The following is a 19,426-nucleotide window of genomic DNA, read 5'->3' on the forward strand; positions in this document are numbered from 1 at the left end:
CTTGATGAAAATGACTGTAAGCCAGTCGTCAGCTGGGCTGGTCCCCCTGATCACTGTGGTGAATATCTAACAGGAAATGAGCCCTCTGAATGTACTGAAAGTGATAGCTCCTTCAACCATTCTGCTGCCCTTAGTGAGCAGCATGTCATCCCCAGAGAAAGGCAACCACACAGAGGGGAGGGGTATGAGGAGATGTTTGATCAGGGCACATGCTCCAGTGAGCAGAAGAAAACCCCAGAGACAAATACTATGCAGTGAATGTGGACATTCTTTAAGATGGAAATCTCACTTCATCAGGTACTAGAGGATTCATACAGGAGAGAGGCCTTATTCCTGTAATGGCTGTGAGAAATGCTTCTCCAGGAACTATAACCTGATTGTGCATCACAGAATCCATACAGGAGAGAACCCCTATACGGGCAATGAATGTATGAAAGCCTTCAGTGCTGGCTCCTCCTTTGTCAGGCACGAGAGGACTCACAGAGTCAGAAGCCCTGTGAATGTGACCTGTGTGGGAAGTCCTCCAGCTGCCACTGTTGCCTAATTTGCACCACAGAACTCATACAGGAAAAAATTCGTTTAAATGTAACAAGTGTGGAAAAAGTCCTTCCCAATGTCTCCCACCTTATTGCCAATCTGAGAATTCACAGAGCAAAGAACCCTCTGTATGTGCTGAGTGCGGAAAGGCCTTCACTGATGGCTCATATCTTACTGACCATGGCAGAGTTCACACTGGAGAGAAACCCTGTAAGTGTATGGAGTGTGAAAAATCCTTCAACTTACAATGGTCATCTCGTTGTGCATAAAAAGATACCATTCTGGAGAGAAACCTTATGAATACAAAGAGCGTTCGAAAATATTCATCAGGAGCTCTTATCTCATCAGGCACCAGAAGATTCGAACTGGCGAGAAGCCCTATGACTGTAACCAGTGTCAGAAACATGGTCGGCCTCATCCGGTATCAGAGGACTCATACTGTCGAGAAGCCCTATGAGTGTAATCAGTATGGCAGAGCTTTCCGAGATAGCTCCTTCCTGACCCAGCATTAGAGAGAATATGCTCAAGTCTTCCTACCAGTGTATCGAATGTGGTAAAGGTTTTCAACGAAGCTGTGCTTTTTTAGATACTAGAGTTGACACACCTGACAGACATCTGTGGGGGTGCAGTGAACTTGACAATGGCTGTGTCGGCCCTTCTCAGTATCAGAGACTTCTTACTGAATATTTGAAAATAATGTAACTCATTTCTTACTCCTGGGAACAGAAACCCTGAATCGTCATATCATTACAAGATTGAATTCTGCCATGTTGCTAAACTTACTGGAGAGAAACCTTAGAAATATAACAAATGTGTTAAAAAACCTTCAGGAATTATTCAGCCTTTGCTAAATATGACATAATGCCCCACAGTGAATCCTTTTGAATGCTGGTGACAGAGTTGAAAGAGGGGAATTGGGTGACTGCTAGAGACTGACTTTTCACTGTGTTTCTTTCTGATGTCATATTTATTTAGCAACTATTTTTTGTAAAAACAAAACCTATGATTGTAATGAATGCAAAAAGTAACTGTAAGTCTTTGCATGAGGAAACTTGGTGAATGTAAAGAGTTTGAAGTTTTGGTAAGAACTCTTGCCTTATTGCGCAAAAAGAAAGCATTTTGGAATTAACCAATATAGAGTGATAATATAGAAAAATGCTGTAAGAAGATGCGCTTCTTAGTGTGATAAGAAGCCTCATACTATGGACAGACAGTGAAATATAATCTACGGGGGAAACTTTCCTAAGGTCCCTGTTGTTGTTAGGTGCTGTCCTGTCTGTTCTTACACATAGTGACCCTATGTTCCACAGAACAAAACACTGCCCGGTCCTGCACCATCCTTAAAATCGTTATGTTTGAGCTCATTGTTGCAGCCACCGTGTCAGTCCATCTCGTTGAGGGTCTTCCTCTTTTCTGCCGACCCTGTACTTTACCAAGCATGATGTCCTTCTCCAGGGACTGATCCCTCCTGACAACATGTCCAAAGTATTTAAGACGCAGTCTTGCCATCCTTGCTTCTAAGGACTATTCTGGTTGTACCTCTTCCAAGACAGATCTGTTCATTCTTTTGGCAGTCCATGGTATATTTAATATTCTTCAACACCACAATTCAAAGGCGTCAATTCTTCGGTCTTCCTTAGTCATTGTCCAGCTTTCAAGTGCTTATGATGCGATTGAAAATACCATGACCTGCATCAGGTGCACCTTAGTCTTCAAGGTGACATCTTAGTTTTTCAAGACTTTAAAGAGATCCTTTGCAGCAGATTTGCCCAACACAATGAGTCTTTTAATTTCTTGACTGCTGTTTCCGTGGCTGTTGATAGTGGATCCAAGTAAAATGAAATCCTTGACAACTTCAGTCTTTTCTCCATTTATCATGATGTGGCTTATTGGTCCATTTGTGAGAACGTTTGTTTTCTTTATGTTGAGGTGTAATCCATACTGAAGGCTGTGGTCTTTGAACTTCATTAGTAAGTGCTTCAAGTCCTCTTCGCTTTCAGGAAGCAAGGTTGTGTCTTCTGCATAATGCAGGTTGTTAATGAGTCTTTCTCCAAACCTGATGCCCCGTTCTTCTTCATATAGTCCAGCTTCTCAGATTATTTGTTCAGCATACAGATTGAATAGGTGTGGTGAAAGAATACAACCCTGACGCACAGCTTTCCTGACTTTAAACCGATCAGTATCCCCTCGTTCTGTCCGAACAACTGCCTCTTGATCTATGTAAAGGTTCCTCATGAGCACAATTAAGTGTTCTGGAATTCCCATTCTTCGCAGTGCTGCTATAACAGAAGTACGACCACAAGTTGATGGCTTTAACAAACAAATTAATTTTCTCACAGTTTGAGAGATTAGAAGTTGAAATTCAGGGTGCTGGCTGTAGGGAAAGCCTTTCTGTCTGTGTCAGCTCTGGGGTAAGGGCCTCGTCTTTTTTGAGCTTTTCCTTCTGGGCAGTGTTCACGTGGCTTGGCATCTCTCTTCCCCCATCTCTGCTTCCTCACTTGCTTGTTTAATCTCTTTCATATCTCAAAAGAGATTTATTTAAGACACACCCTACACTAATACTGCCTCAGTAACACAGCAAAAACCCATTCCCAAATGGGATTACAACCACAGGGATAGGATTTACAACACATTTTGGGAGGATACAATTCAGTCCGTAACAGACAGCTATCATATTCTTCTGTTTTGCTCAGGCTCATTCAGATGTGTTCTTGTCACTTGTCATCTGAGAGAGCCTTTACTAAAGTAAAATCCAAATAATTTTACTTTAATTGAAAAAATAATCATTGCATGTGGTAAAGAGTTAAATAGGAGGAAAAGAATGAAAAAAGAGCCTCATTCTTACCCAAAGCCCCCAAGTAAGTACCCCTTCTCAGAGACCATGGTTGTCGATGTTTTCTTGTATATTTTTTCAGAGATACTGGGGATTGGGGGGGGGGGGAGTCAGGTTGACACATAGAGTATAATGTTGTGGGTCCTGCCTTGACTGTTCTCTTTACATTGTGTCCTGGAAGTCATTCCATGTTTGCACATGTATGTCCACCTCATTCTTTTTAATGACCTCATAATATTCAGCTGTATGGACCAATCAACAACGTATAGATTGGTATTACAAACAAGTGCTTGATACTATAAATGCTGCAAATTACAGCCTTAAGACATCTTGCACACATATGCAAGTATACCTGGGTATACTTGGATAAATTTGTGGCAGTGGAATTTCTGGGTCAAGTGTGTATGCATTTAAAGTTTTGAGAGATACTGCCAAATTGTCATCTAAAGAGGTTGAACAACTATATAGTCTAAACAGCAGTGCTAGTTTTCCAACATGCTTCTTAACATGCAGGACTGTTAAAACTTTCCTAATCCAATATATGAAATGTAGTACATTGCCTTAATTTGTGTTAAATTTTTTATAAAGAAAGTTCAGCATCTTTACATAGAATTTTATAAGCCATATGTATTGCTTTTTGTAGATTTTAACTCCCTAGTTATGTACTTGGATTATTCCCTCTTGGATTGTTGGGGTTTTTATCTTTGTTGATTTGTAAGGGCGCTTTATGTATTAAGGACATTCACCTATTGCCTGTCATATATCTGCAAATATTTTCCCATCAGTTTTTTTTTTTTACTTTGCTTATGGGAATTTATTTTTCTATGAAAAAAAAATGTTTTTAATGAAGCCAAATTTACCACTTTTTTTCCTTTATGGTTTCTGGGTTTTTTTTTTTTTCACTTATTTAGAAAGGCTTTTCCTGAACAAAGCTTTTAGTTGTCCTGTTTTCTTCAAATCTTTATTATGGTTTCATTTTTACATTCAAATCTTAGATCTGTCTGGAATTTATTTTGCTATAAATAGTGAAGTGTGGTAATCCCACTCTCTCCTGCCCCCACATGGATGGTCATTTGTCTCAAGAGCATTTATTGAACAATTCCTCTTTTCCTCAATGGATTGAAATTCTGTCTTTACTGGAAGCCACATTCCATTGTGTATTTTAATCTGTTTCTGGGTTCTGGTCCATTGATATATTTCTTTGTTCCTATGTCAGATATCATAGTGTGCTTAAAATAGTGGCTTTATAGTATGTACAAGATCTACCCATAACACAAGTCACACATGAATTTATTTTTAACTATAAAGAAGTATATGTTGTTGTTAGGTGCTTTCGAGTTGGTTCCAACTCATAGCGACCCTATGTCCAACAGAACCAAACACTTTCCAGGCCTACCGCATCCGCACAATTGTTACTATATTTGAGGCCATTTTTACAGCCGCTGTGTCAGTCCATCTCGTTGAAGGACTTCCTCTTTTTTGCTGACCCTCTACTTTACCAAGCATGTAAAGTAGTAAAGTAGTATATACAACAAAAAATTATATGCTGCCTTTAACTTGATACCCTGCCCATACTTAACTGTGTTAGTAGCATCCTGTGAACTTTTTCAGAAAACTTCCTCTATGCACTTACATACATATATACCTTTGTAGAGAGACAGTGCAGCCTAGGGGTTAGGAGCAAGGACTCTGGGGCTGGACCACCAGGGCTTATGTCCTGTCTCTGCCACTTTATAGTTGTAGGACCTTGGGTTACTTACTGAATCACTCTTTGCCTCAGTTGCCTCATCTGATAAGTGGGGATAGTATTACCTCATAGGGTTGCTGTGAGGATTAGAGTTAATATATGTAAAGTCCTTAAAACAGTGTCTAACACTGCTATGTAAGTGCTATCTAAATGCTGTAGAATTAATTGCTGCTATTATTTTTATGCAAGTATATACATTTATATGAGATTATAGGGGCTGTGTGCATTTTTAAATAATCATTTTGTACTCTTCCTTTCAGTATAAATGTGTTTATATTTTTCAAGTGTTACGTATATAAGAAATCAAACGATGCCAAAAGTTTATAAGGGAAATGGCAGGACTCACAGATTTTCAGGCTTCCTAGACAGTAATCGGAAACCGTGGTGGTATAGTGGTTAAGTGCTACAGCTTCTAACCAAAAGGTCGGCAGTTCAGATCCATCAGGCACTCCTCGGAGACTCTATGCGGCAGTTCTCTTCTGCCCTCTAGGGTCGCTATGAGTCGGAATTAACTCAACTGCAACTGGTAGGTAGGTGTTGTTGTTGTTAGGTGCCGTCGAGTTGGTTCCAACTCAACGAACCTATGCACAACAGTACGAGACACTGCCTGGTCCTGAGCCATCCTTACAATCATTGTTATGCTTGAGCTCGTTGTTGCAGCCACTGTGTCAGTCCACCTTGTTGAGGGTCTTCCTCTTTTTCCCTGACCCTGTACTCTGCCAAGCATGATGTCCTTCTCCAGGGACTGATCCCTCCTGACATGTCCAAAGTATGTAAGATGCAGTCTGGCCATCCTTGCCTCTAATGAGCATTCTGGCTGCCCTTCTTCTAAGACAGATTTGTTCGTTCTTCTGGCAGTCCATGGTATATTTAATATTCTTTGCCAGCACCACAATTCAAAGGCGTCAACTCTTCTTCAGTCTTCCTTATTCATTGTCCAGCTTTCACATGCATATGATGCGATTGGAAATACCATGCCTTGGGTCAGGTGCACCTCAGTCTTCAAGATGACATCTTTGCTCTTCAACACTTTAAAGAGGTCCTTTGCAGCAGATTTACCCAATGCAATGCATCTTTTGATTTTTTGACTGCTGCTTCCATGGCTGTTGATTGTGGATCCAAGTAAAATGAAATCCTTGACAACTTCAGTCTTTTCTCCGTTTATCATGATGTTGCTCATTGGTCCAGTTGTGAGGATTTTTGTTTTCTTTATGTTGAGGTGTAATCCATACTGAAGGCTGTGGTCTTTGAACTTCATTAGTAAGTGCTTCAAGTCCTCTTCACTTTCAGCAAGCAGGGTTGTGTCTTCTGCATAATGCAGGTTGTTAATGAGTCTTCCTCCAAACCTGATGCCCCATTCTTCTTCTAATCCAGCTTCTCGTATTATTTGCTGAACATACAGATTGAATAGGTATGGTGAAAGAATACAACCCTGATGCATATACCTTTCCTGACTTTGAACTAACCTGTATCCCCTTGTTCTGTCCGAACAACTGCCTCTTGATCTATGTACAGCTTCCTCATGAGCACAATTAAGTGTTCTGGAATTCCCATTCTTCACAATGTTATCCACAATTTGTTATGTGATCCACACAGTAGGTAGGTAGGTAAACAGTAATCAAGATAATTGGTATTGGCAAAAACACAGATCAATGCAACAGAATCCATAAATAGACCCACACAAATATGGTCAATTGATTTTTGACAAAAGGGAAAAGGAAATTCAGTGGAGAAAGGATAGTTTTTCCTATAAATAATGCCGGAACAATGATTCCATAGGTAAAAAAATGAACCTCGACCTATACCTCATACTAAAATGAACTCAAAATGAATCACAGACTTAAAACATGAAAAATGAAAAACTATTAAACTCTTTGGGTCAGGCAAAGAATCAGTTCTCTAAATCTCCCCTTCTCTCTGTCTCCGTGTCCCTTTCTCTGCCTGATGGCCTCTCCTTGTCTCTGTCCCTATCTTTCTTTGTGTCTTTGTCTTTAATATCATCATTTTTTTTTTTTTTTAACAGAGTCTCTTTGTTTTCACGTCTCCCTTTCTCAGGATCTCCGTGATTTCCCTTCTCTTAGCCTTCTCTGTCTCTCCATCTCTGGGTCTCAGTCTCTTTCTTTTTTCTGTCTTTTTTTCTGCCCATTTCCGAGTTTTCCTATCTTTATGCTTCTGTGTGTCTAGGTCCTCTCTGTCTCTCCTCTTTTCACCTCAATGTCTCTCCCTTCCTCTGTGTCTCTCCCGTCTGAGTCTTCCTGTCTCTTGGACTCCGCGTCTGTCTCTTCCTCTCTGGGTATACGCATCTCTCCCCGTCTGTATCCTTCCCTTTCTGTGTCTCTCCTTTTGTCTCTCGTTTCTGGTTGTCAAAGGAATTGTTTAATCCGCTTATTTACCCATCTCCATGGCGTCGAAAGTGACGCAGGCGCAAGGGGATGTCGGAAGCCGAAAGAGGAGATCACTCTGATTGGCCCCGCCCTGGCCCTGTGGCATTCTGGGGGTCGTAGTCTCGTTTGTGGGACCAGCGGGCACGCGCAATGTGGCCGGCCGCCATCACTTCCCTTCAGGTTTCTGGCGGCAGGACCAGCCTCGGGGTACTGCGCAGCAGGTGCGTCGGCCGGCGGGTTCGGGCGCTGCGATGTTATTTTTCTGAGCAGGTCTTACGTGTCAGACCCGTGTGTACTGCGCAGCTGCGTCCCCGGATGACCCTGTGGGGAAGGAGAGGAGAGGGGCTTGGAGCGAACCTCTGTGGGGGAGTTGCCTGGGCGTCCCCAGGGGATGGGGCCTCCGCGGGTGTAGGTCCAGGAGGAGCTGACGTGTAGCGAGGGCACTGAGAACCCTATGGGAGGGGGTGTGGTGAGAGGGGAACTTCAGGGGTTGGGTCTCCCGCCTCGGCTGTGAGTCCGGGAGGGGGAAGGGCTGAAAACCCCTTGGGCGTGGTGGGGCCGGGAGTGCCCCCCAGGGCCTGGGGCCTCCTCACGGTGTGAGTCCGAGGGGCTTACAGCGCCCTTGTAGGAGTGGAAGAGCCTTGGAGAGGGAGGGCTTGAGAGTCCCTGGGTGAGATAAAGGGGGGGAGGGACCAGAGCCCAGGATGTCTCCAGGGGATAGGATCCTCCCTATTGTGGCTGGGAGGGAGTTAGGGTAACCCTGTGAGGGCGGGGGTAGGGGTGTCAGGGGCCGAGGAACCCCGGGGTAGAGGAGGAGCCAGGGCCACCCTCTTTTGGATGTCTGGGAGTGGGTTGAGGGTGCTCTACTACAGACTGCGGAGAGATGAGGGGATTAAGAGAGTATCAAGAAGGAAAGAGACTTAAAACACAAGTGTAGGGACAGAGGTATCCAGAGGGGCTGTTGAGAGTGAGGTCGCCTGGGCCACTGGGTCCAGGAATTCCACTTCTCCATTTATCCTTCAAATATATCACAAACGTGACCCCAAGTTTAGGGAGTGAAGGTCTGTAATGGCCAAAAAAAAAAAAAAAAAAAGCACAATCAGCATACCCCTTGACAGAGAACTGTTTAACTTTTTGGTAGTAGTGGGGAACCCTGCATCATTAAAAACAGTTTATGCCGTCAACAAATACTGAGCCAGGTATTGTGCAGAACACAGGACCTGCTTGTGGGAAAGCTGCGCTCTCCTGGGGTTCACATTCCAGTGGATGGGGCAGTCAGTAACCAAAACCAAAACCAAACCCAGTGCGGTCGAGTCGATTCCGACTCACAGTGACCCTATAGGACATAGTAGAACTGCCCCATAGAGTTTCTAAGGAGCGCCTGGCAAATTTGAACTGCCGACCCTTTGGTTAGCAGCCATAGCACTTAACCACTAGGCCACCAGGGTTTCTGGGTGTTGGGGGGCAGTCAGTAGAGGAGTAAAATTCTGAGGGAGTGAGATGGAGGGGGTGAGAGCATGCAGAGAGTGTGAGGGAAGGCATCTCTCAGTGGTTACTTTAGAGTCCAGACCTGTAGGAAGTGAGAAAAGAGTGATGGGGGGGGTGGTGGGGAGGGTGGGGATGGGGCCAGGAGAGGAGGGAGTGAGGGAGATGGTGATAATGATGCTGGTAGTGGTGATGGTAGTGGTGGTGATGGTGGTGGTAGTGGTGATGACACTGGTGATGGTGGTGATGGTAGTGGTGATGGCGATGATGATGGTGATACTGGCAATGATGGTGCTGGTAGTGATGATGATGATGGTGTGGTATGGTTTTTCTTTTCCTTGAGGGAAATGGGACCCTGCATAGAATGTCTTCTGAGGGCACTTAGCGTTCTGCACTTACCTCTAAACCCTGCTTTTCTAGCGACAGGGGAGAGGGGAGCAGTCAACACTGAGCCTCTGCCACATTTTTTTTTAACAGCTCTAAAGAGATATAGGAGCCCTGGTGGCACAGTGGTTAAAAGCTCAGCTGCTAACCAAAAGATCAGTTGTTCAGATCCACCAGCTGTTCCTTGGAAACCCTATGGGGCAGTTCTACTCTATCCTGTAGGGTCACTGTGAGTCAGAATTGACTCAATGGCAATGAGTTTTTTGGTTTTCTTAAGATATAATTTGTTTTTGTTGTTGTTAAGTGCTGTTGGGTTGGTTCCAACTCATAGTGACCCTGTGTAGAACAGAACGAAACACTGCCCGGTCCTGTTCCATCCTCACAGTTGGTGCTGTGTTTGAGCCCATTGTTGCAGCAGCTTTGTCAGTCCATCTCCTTGAGGGTCTTCCTCTTTTTCGCTGATTGTCTACTAAGCATGATGTCCTTCTCCAGAGACTGGTCCCTTCTGATAACACGTCCAAAGTATGTGCGACGAAGTTTCTCCATCCTCACTTCTAAGGAGCATTCTGGCTGTACTTCTTTAAGACAGATTTGTTCGCTCTTCCGACAGTCCATGGTATATTCAGTATTCTTCAACAACATGATAATTCAAAAGCATTAATTCTTCTAATTCTTCTTCAGTCTTCCTTATTCATTGTTTAGCTTTCACATGCATATGAGGTGATTGAAAATACCATGGCTTGGGTCAGGTGCACCTCAGACATATCCTTTAATACCATAAAATAACCTATTTAAAGTGTACAACTCATTGGTTTTTAGTATATTCACAGAGTTGTGCAACCATCATCACAGTTCATTTTATGTTTTTTTCACCCCCCATAGAAAGTCTGTATCCATTAGCAGTCACCCCTCCGGCCCTCCCTCAGTCCTTGGCACTACTAATTTACTTTCTGTGAATTTGCCTGTTCTGGACATTTCATATAAATGGAATCAAGGCAATAATCAATCCCACTTGGTCCTGACATTCTCCCCACCCCCCAGCCACGAGATGCTTGTGTTATGTCCTTGGGGAGAAATTTCAGAGCAGACCCAACTTCATCCAGGAAAAGATCAGCAATGCCTTGTTCCCACATTAGCTCACTCGTCAAAGTTTTCTCTATAGAAGTAGAATTGCTGAGAAAACGTTCCAGCTGCAGCTGTGGTCACACACAGATTTCCTTGAATTCCTCAAGGTAGTGCTTGGAACAAAATATGGTTCGCTTCTGTGATTCAGCCAAGTGGAGCAGCTCGGGCTGTGTCTGGGTTCATCTTCCTATTTGTACCTCCTCAGAAAGGTGTCTAGGGTCCCTCCCTCCCACCTGAGTCAGTGGATTTTCTGGCTCCGAAGTGAGAGGTGCAGATTGAGGTGGGCCCTGAGAGGAGTTGGACACAGCTCTGAGTCTATGTCCCTGTGTGTTTATAGCTGTTGAGGACATCATAGACACAAGGTCAGCTGCAGCTGGGTTGTGTTGTTTGGCTTGCTCAGTGTTTGCCGATAATTACAAGAGATTTCACATAAATGTCCTGAATTCTGGTTTCTCTTGAATGATGTGTCTGCTCTCCTGTTAGTCAGGAATCTACTGGCGAGACTTGACTGAGGCCTGAGCTCTCCCATTTGCCACAGTCGCCTTCGTGCCCTACTGTACCCCACTCCTTATGTCTCCTGTCTGGTTCTGTGGACAGATCTTTGTGCAGTCCAGGTCTATGCCATTTCCAGAAATTGAAGGAGGCAGTGTCCACCAATCTGCAGAGTGGACTGCCCACTCCTCACTTAAAAAAATTAAACATTTTATTACAGATTTTTAGCTGTTTTAATGGGAGGAACAATCCAGATACCTAGCTCCTCCATAGTATTTTAAACTGAGGTCCCCACAATATATTCTTTGTTAAACAAACCTTGTATTTCTGGTATAAACCCAAACATATCATGGTATGTTGCATACGTCATATGCTGTGGGGATGGGTTTACTAGTATTTGCTTTCCAGGGCTGCAGTAATAAATTACCGCAAACTGGGTGGCTTGAAACAACAGAAATTTATTCTTTCACAGTTCTTTAGGCCAGAAATCTGAAATCCAGATGTTGGCAGGGATCTGCATGGGATCAAATTGACAAGCAACTCGAAAGATCAGCTAGGAAACTTAGAGGGCAGTGAGTTCATGTTAATGGGGAGGAACAATTCGAAAAAGGAGGGCGAGAATGGTTGCACAACTTCAAGAGTGTAATCAACGTCGCTGAACTGTACGTGTAGAAGTTGTTGAATTGGTATACATTCTGTGTATATTTTCAACAACAACAAAATTAATTATTTAAAAAAAAAAGATGTTTTCAGGGCCATGCTTCCTCTGAAGACTCTAGGGAAGAATCCTTCCTTGTCTCTTCCAGCTTCTGGTGGTGGTTGGTTGTCCTTGGTATTTCTTGGGTTCCTTGGTTTGTAGGCACAATAGCATTTTCTAGTGCAGGCTCGGAAAGATGCCACCTTTGGAGAAGGTGTCTGCCACCTCCAGGAGCTCCCGAACTCTCCTGGAACTACCAGGCCTGGCAGCCAGTGACCTGGAGGAACCCAAGCCCTTCCCAGAGCAGGCCCCAGCCAACCTGGAGTTTTCCTGCCTGCACTTCCGGAATTTTGTCTACCAGGAGGCAACAGGGCCCCACAAGGCCCTGGCCCAGCTGCATGAGCTGTGCCGGGAGTGGTTGTGGCCCAAGACGCACACCAAGGAGCAGATGCTGGAGCTGCTGGTGCTGGAACAGTTCCTGGGTGTCCTGCCTGAGAAGGTCCAGCCCTGGGTGGTGGCGCAGTGTCCCGAGAGCTGCAAGGAGGCAGCTTCCCTGGTGGAGGACCTCACCAGGATCCTGGGGGAGCCAGGTGAGGCTGTCATCCTAGAGGAGAGAATGCTTTAGAAGAAACAACGGGCGAGGGGCGGGAGTGTTCTCAAAGAATTGGGATCGACAGAGAATGGTTTGCTGGAGAGAGTTCATTTCTCTCACATATAAAAGGCACGGAGGTGAGCAGCCTCAAACTGGATGAGCTGCAACTTCAGCAGGGTTCCAGACCCCCTCCCCCTCCCCTGTGGTATGCCCCCTGTGGTTGTCTTATGGGCCAGGATGACTTCTTGGGCTCCTGCCCTCACGTCTGCCTTCCATGTATGAGGAAGTAGTAGGAACAGGGAAAGGTGGTCTAGGGCATGGGCTAGCCCCTTAAGAACTGGCTAAATGTTCTGGGCACCTTTCCACTCCCACAGTATAGGGAGAAGGGAAACACTGGGACTGGGTGGGCACCTGCTGGTCTTCACCACATCTGAGGGCTTGTCCTGTGGGCCGAGGTCCTTTGGGCTAGCTGTGTGGTTGTTAGCATGTGGCCCAGGGTGAGTGCTTGTCTAAGTTATCTAGTGCTGCTGTAACAGATACTACAAGTAGGTGGCTTTAACAAACAGAAATTTATTTTCCCACAGTTCAGGAGGCTAGAAGTCCAAATTCAGGGTACTGGATCTAGGGGAAGGCTTTCTATCTGTGTCAGGTCTAGAGAAAGGTCTTGTCTCTTCTGAGCTTCTGCTCCTAGGTGATCTTCATGTGGCTTGCCATGTGTCTTCCCCCATCTCTGCTTCCTTCCCTTGCTTGTTTAATCTCTTATATCTCAAAAGAGATTGATTTAAGACACAGCTTACACTAATCCTGTCTCATTAACATAACAAAGACAACCCATTCTCAAATTGGATTATAACCACAGCATAGAGGTTAGAATTTATAACACATATTTTTGGGGGACTCAGTTCAGTCCATAACACTGTGGATGTTGTCCAGTTTCCCCAGGCTTGTGCTCAGCTTTGAGGGAGGGGCTGGGTAGGAAGATGTTGTACAGTGCTGTCTGCCATTACCAGGTAGGCCTGTGAGTGCCAGCAAAGACGCAGAACCCAGCAAGACCTGGGCACCCCCTGAGACCCATGAGTGACCAGCCGGCTTGCGAGGCTGGGTGTGGTGGTGGTAGGGAGTCTGCTTGGGTCAGGGTGGGTGGGTGACCCTGTGTCAGCGTGGACGCTGGGAGGAGGGGAGGCTGTGGAGCCTTTCAAGTCTGTGCTGTAAATTTAGACTTCTTGTAGGCTCTGTAGAACTTGCAAAAGTACTCTTTTTTATTAAATTCCATTTCGGATATTACTCGTATCACTCGTGTTTACTGCAAGCAGTGAAAAACATTGATATAGGAAGAAAAAGGTATGTGATAATTTTCCTACTCTTTCACCCCCTCCCTAAAATAAACCCAAGTGGCATGGTCTGGGGTGTGTCTTCATCTTTCGCACACCGCCCCCTCACACACACACCCCTGCCTGTGCAGAGGATTTGAGGCTGGTTTCCATGGGAGCCTGATCCACATGTTCCTGGCCACTCACGGTTCTCACAGAGCAGTCCCTCATGGGCCCCAGTCCAGGCCAGTGGAGGGAGATCCCGTGCTGTTTCATTCCACAGCTGTGTGGCGTTCTATGTGTTCAGCCATTTGTTGTCGGCTTAGAATTGGAATTCACTTCCATTATGGTTTCTGCCCTTCAAAGAAAGCTACAGTAAAACATCCTGTATATGGGAGCTTTGTGTAGGTTGGGTTCCTCAGGGTGGGACCACTGGACAAAGGACGTTTGAATTTAACATTTCACACACAACAGAAATTTCCACATGGTTTTCCAAAAGTTTTGTAGCACTTTTCGGTGCCATTGTAATGAGCATGCCTATTGCCCTGCATCTGTGCCAGCATTATTTGTTGTTGCTTTTTAAAAGCTTCTCACTAATCTCATGGGTGAAAAAATGCTATCTCTTTCATGGTTTTAGTTCACATTGCTGGGGCCACCAGTAGGCTTGAGCTTCTTTTTGTTTTCTTCTTGGCCGCTCTGTAAATCCAGGTCAAATGCTGTGTCGATTGAGCTTGGGACGTCAGACTCAGGTTCCTAGGTCTTCCCAGCTCCAAGGACTCTTTGTTCTCTCTCTGGGGCTATCAAGGGAGGCTGTGAGGGCCTCCCTAACTGGTTGGGGGTGTCCAGCTGATGGAGAACTAGTCGATCCAGCTTTGCTGTCCCTTCTTCCCAGCCTGGTCCACGTTGGACACTACGCTTCCAGAACAGGGCAGCATCAGTGAGCAGAAGCCTGAAGAGGCCGAGCCGAAGGTAGGTAGGGCCCGTTGTGTGTTCTTGGTGTGTGGAGGTCACTACTGGCCCTGGGCTGGGCTGACCTTGTCTGATCAGTGGACGGGACCTGTCTACGAAGAGGAGGGCCTCTCCCTGAGGAGGAGGCTCTGTCCCAAGGAGGAAGGCCTGTCCCTGAGGAGAGGACCTGTCCTTGAGAAGGAGGGCCTGCCCCTGAGGAGAAGGCTCTGTCCCACCTGGTTTGCCAGTATCTCCCCTCCCTCCCTCATTGATATGATGCCCAAGAACTGGTGTCCTGGGGGTGGGCATCCAGGTGTCACATTTTCCCAAAAAGCTGAGGGATAAGGCTGGCCTAGAGCAGGTAGAGGTGAGTGGCAGGGATTGGGAGGCCAGGGTAATTAGGGGAGGTACCATGCCTTCCTACCACCCTTGTCCACCCCCTTGCTGCAGCCCCCACTTCCAGCCCAGCTTGTGGTGATGACCCCCTCCCAACCCCTCCTCTCCCAGTGTGTCTGGTGCAGCCGTTTCTTCCAGAGGCTCTGTCACCATCAGCCACAGCTCCCTTCCCCACCGTTCCTGCTCGTCTGCTGCTCCCCCCAACTCCCGTCTCCCAAGTCCTTCTTCCACACGGCCAGGGCTTTCCCATGGATCAGAATACGATTAAACTCCTTGTCGAGGGGCCCTGCCTACTGGGCAGCCCAGTCCCCTTGAGGCTCTCCACTCTTAGTTCTGTTCCCACTGCTCTGAAGGCTCGTTGCCTGAACCTTCTGGCCCTGCTGCAATGTCACCACAGGGCTGCCCTTCGCCCAGACACACAGCCCAGCTTTATCTTCTCGTGGCCTCCTCTGTGATGTCCATCTGTCTCTCTCTCCTGAGGGCAGGGAGCATGACTAATGTGGCGTCCTGTTCTTACACAGTGCGAGGCTTAGGAGATACTTGGAGGGGTGAAGGAAACTTTTGGATCCTCTACAGCAGTGGTTTTCAACCTGTGGTGGGTTTTGCCCCCCAGAGGATATTTGGCAATGTCTGGAGACATTTCTGAACATCACAGTGAGGCGGAGGGGTGCTACTGGCATCTAGTGGGTGAAGGCCAGGGATGCCGCTAAATATCCTACAATGCACAGGATGGCTCTACTGTGAAGACTTTTTTGTCCAAAATGCCCATGGTGCCAAACCCGAGAAGCACAACTCTGTGGTGTTACCGCAAGGGCTGGCTTCCAGGTAAATGGAGCCTTTTGGCAAAACCTGCCAGTTGGAGGCTTCCGTGTGATGTATGGTGATAGGAAAACACCAGGACAGTGCTGCTGTGGTCATTGGTACCACTGCTGAGTCCACCCCTTCCTCTGGATGGGAAAACCAAAAAACTGGATGGGAGGCCTTCCTTAACAGGACCAGAGGCCTGGCTCACCAGGGCCGTGCTGCCATTTCAGAAGCTGAAGTTGTTTCCAAACATGCCTCCTGCACCTGGGGGAGTGGGCCTCCTCGGACCCCATGGAGGAGAACCTGAGGAGCTACACAAAGCTGCTGCTGAGCGGTAAGACAGCAGGAACCATCCCCTCCCCCACCCCGCATGTTCTCACAGCCCTCCACCCTCTTTTAACACTGTTGGCTCGAGGGTGGTAGTTTCTGACGCCCCCAGGGCGCTTTGGTTGGGACACACAGGGTTTTAACAGTATTGGAACTTGAACACATTGGTTGAGGTCTGTACCTTTCTTGGTCTGTGCATTTGAGTTCTGCCCAGGCCCTGAGGTGTTTGCATTTGCAGCCCCTGCATGTAGGGCCTGAAGCTCCCAAATTTTGAAAGGCCTCCTGGCCCAGAGGCAGGAGGTGAGATGTGGCCTATGAAGGGCCTTATTCCTCTGTGCGGAAAGTAGGTGATGCCACATTCTTGCCCCAGAAACTCTCTATGGTAGGGAGCCCCTAGAAAGCTTGTTATAGTTTCATTTTATTTTCTTTAACTTTGCCTTTCCCCAGTGTCATGCACTCCCTAGCCTTGCCCAGGTGGGCCCTCCTCCTGTGCCTGTTCTCCCCACTTGCCCCCAGAACCCCAGCTCACTGGGGGCTCTGACAGGAGAGGCAGCTTTGGTGGGTGTCTGAATGTGGAGAAAATGACCAGGCTGGAATCCTGGCACTGGCAGCCCACAGAACATGAGGCAGTTTGGCTGGTTTCTGTTGTGGTTTCAAGGCCTTTTTTAGTTTTTGGCATTTTGACCCCACACAGAGTATCAGCTTTCCCAGCCTGATGGTGTCTCCATGTTGGAGATAGAAGAACTTCCGCTGGTGGAAGGAGCAATGCAAGGACTAGCCTCTCAGGTGAGGTTGGGCTAGTGCTGGTCAGGGGCTGGGGTTGGGGATTGCGCTGGCTGAGGGGGGCTCCCCATAGCTCCACCAGCCTCAGCAAAGACCTCAACTTTGACCTCACTCATTGTCTTCCTGCCATTTGTCCCTATAGTCCCTCTCCAACCCCTTTCAAAGGAGAAGGCAGGGAATTTAGTTATTTCAGCTATCTCTTGCTACATAACAAACATCCCCACCACTTTGTCACTTAAAACAACAGGAATGTTAATTATCACGATCCTATGGGTTGCCCTGGTGGCATAGTGGTTAAGTGCTATGGCTGCGCTGCTAACCAAAGGGTTGGCAGTTCAATTTTGCCAGGTGCTCCTTGGAAATTCTGTGGGGGCAGTTCTACTCTGTCCTTTAGGGTCGCTATGAGTCGAAATTGACTCAAAACCAGTGAGTTTATGGGTTGCCTGAGTTCAGATGGGCAACTGTTCTGTGTTATCTAGTGGCTGCTGGGGCCACTCACATGGCCACAAGTCATCTGGGTGTCTGGACAACCATGCCTGGCATCTAAGGCTGGCTGTTGGCTGGGGTGCTTTGGTTCCGCTCTACATTGCCTCTCCAAGTGGCTAGCTTGGGCCTCCTCATAGGATGGCAGAGGGAGCATTCCAGGAGAGTTAGTACTGCTGTGTAGGTGCTTATCAAATCTCTGCTTGTATCATGCATGCTAATGTCCCATTGGCCATGGCAGGTCACACAGCCAAGCAAGCGTGTATGTGTGGGTATTTGGGGCAGGGAGTGACTACCCAAGGGCTTGAATCCCAAGAGACATGGTTCATTGGGGGCCACCTCCCCATTCTCGTGGTCACCATCCTGCATGCCTGGCATCTGTTGCAGCCACTTTAGTTCTCTCACTTATGTGACGGTTTCCTTCTCCGAGCCCTGGAACTGGGGACCGCTCATATTTTGATCTCATTTCAGGCAGGAGGAGGCAGGAAAGCAGAGAGAGCATGTGTGAGGACTACCATGTGGGTGAGACGACGATGGAGAGGTTCACAAGGGAAGATTTTGTTTACCCCTCATCAGGCACTGCCTGGGAGGAGGAACAGCTGCAGAAGGTTCCAGATCCCCAGGAGGGGGAGCCAAGCCTTGTCATCGCAGTCCACAGGCAGTCATCCAGAAACCAGCTCAGGACAGGGGCACAGCTAGGGAGAGCCTTACCGTGGCCACAAACCCAGCTACTCCGCACCAAGGACTCAGAAGAAGGAGGCCCCCCCTGGAAAGTGTGGGTGGGCAGGGCCTTGCATGTGGCTGCAGTCTGAGCAACCACCAGCAATGCCATGTGAGAGAGGAGCTTGCTGTAGGTGGTCATGGCCTGCAGTCCCTGAGTGGGCAGGCCTGGGGTGCCACCACTGCAGGGAGCCATGCAACTGCAGAGCCAAGGGTGGCCCGAGGGAAGCAGTGAGTGTGGGGAGGCCTTCACGTGGATCTCACACTTTGTCGAACATCACAGGAGCTACACTGGCAGGAAGTGCTACGCATGCCAGGGCTGCTGGAAGACCTTCCACTTCAGCCTGGTGCTGGCTGAGCACCAGAAGTTCCATGAGAAGGAAAAAGGTTATGCACTGGGGAGTGCCTCAGGCCCCCATCCCACTGCATACGGATCCCATACTGGTGGGAGTATCGGTAGGCTCCCAGAGAGTATGGAAGGTGATGCTGTCCCTCATACAATCTGAGGGGTGGAGAGCATTGCAGGGACGAGCACTCTGCTCTTAAGTCTCCTTGAGAAGGACGCCTCTACCTGACTGCACTTCCTGAATGCTGTTGGGATCCTTTAAAACCTTTCGTTGGCTTTCTGTGGTGTCTGTGTAAATACAAAGCTGTTCATTTTCTGAAGGAGCCAGTGTGCCTGAAGCACCTATCCTGCCTGGCCCACAGGAAGCCCTGGCTGCTCTGCAAATGTGCCTGCAGCAGATACATTGGTGTAAACCATTGGGTGTGAAAAGACTCCCCTTGTTTTTGCAGCCATTTTAGCGCCCCCATGCAGTGGGAACACTTTACATTATGGAAACTGTAGAGCTGCTTTAAAAGTGTATGATCTGCCCACTGTCTTGAAGTTAACCTTGCCTTGTCTCCTCCTGTTTGAGCGTCCCAGGGCAGTTGTTAAACAGAAATCTCGACAGCCCTTTTGGCCTATTTGCAGCTACATCATGTCAAGTTGACTTCTGAATCCTTAAAAGCAGAAGCTTGCCTATTTAACTCATGTTTTATCTGTGTGTGTATAAAGATTACAGAAACACTTGGAGCCTTGTAATGCAGGGTTTTCAAACTGGGTCTCAGCCTGTTAGTGAATTGTGATGTCAAATTAGTGGGTGGCCACCAGCATTACAAAGCAATGAAATAGAAATAGGTCAGAACGTATTATATATGTTGTAAAGGCAAGTATTATTTTGTGAAACTTTTCAGCCATATATCTAAATATGGGAACAGGGTTGCAATGTAACATGTATTCTTACAGTTTGAAAACACTAATAAAGCAGTGTGTCTGCTTGGACACAGGGAAACTAAACTCCTTGGGCTACATAATGTAATCATTTGACTTTGACAGT

The 19,426-nt window shown here is 46.9% G+C and overlaps 1 protein-coding gene across 5 annotated transcripts; it reads left to right on the plus strand.

The window, feature by feature from the left end:
* The first annotated feature begins 7,552 nt into the window (after nt 1-7,552).
* ZSCAN18 (zinc finger and SCAN domain containing 18) lies at nt 7,553-17,929 on the plus strand. 5 transcript variants are annotated; one of them, XR_007519216.1, is made up of 6 exons: nt 7,562-7,722; nt 11,871-12,274; nt 14,479-14,555; nt 15,965-16,068; nt 16,756-16,847; nt 17,799-17,884. XR_007519216.1 is itself a non-coding variant. In XM_049900453.1 (5 exons), exons 1-4 carry the CDS (start codon nt 7,652-7,654, stop codon nt 16,039-16,041), a joined length of 633 nt encoding a protein of 210 aa, XP_049756410.1. In that variant the 5' UTR covers nt 7,553-7,651; the 3' UTR covers nt 16,042-16,068; nt 17,799-17,879. The 5 variants fall into 5 exon arrangements, 4 of the variants coding, with proteins under 4 accessions (XP_049756410.1, XP_049756411.1, XP_049756409.1 ...); XM_049900453.1 differs by lacking the exon at nt 16,756-16,847 and having other exon boundaries at nt 7,553-7,722; nt 14,479-14,559; nt 17,799-17,879; XM_049900452.1 differs by lacking the exon at nt 17,799-17,884 and having other exon boundaries at nt 7,555-7,722; nt 14,479-14,559; nt 16,756-16,841.
* The last annotated feature ends 1,497 nt before the right edge of the window (nt 17,930-19,426 follow it).

Source organism: Elephas maximus, chromosome 11, assembly GCF_024166365.1.
Source record: "Elephas maximus indicus isolate mEleMax1 chromosome 11, mEleMax1 primary haplotype, whole genome shotgun sequence".
NCBI lineage: Eukaryota > Metazoa > Chordata > Mammalia > Proboscidea > Elephantidae > Elephas > Elephas maximus.

Excerpts from the sequence above, each read along its gene's own strand:
- ZSCAN18 (XM_049900451.1), top strand. The coding sequence starts at position 7,652 with ATGTGGCCGGCCGCCATCACTTCCCTTCAGGTTTCTGGCGGCAGGACC. Across the intron at positions 7,723-11,870 it reads CTCGGGGTACTGCGCAGCAG|GCTCGGAAAGATGCCACCTT; the intron begins GTGCGTCGGCCG and ends TTTCTAGTGCAG. Across the intron at positions 12,275-14,478 it reads CAGGATCCTGGGGGAGCCAG|CCTGGTCCACGTTGGACACT; the intron begins GTGAGGCTGTCA and ends CCTTCTTCCCAG.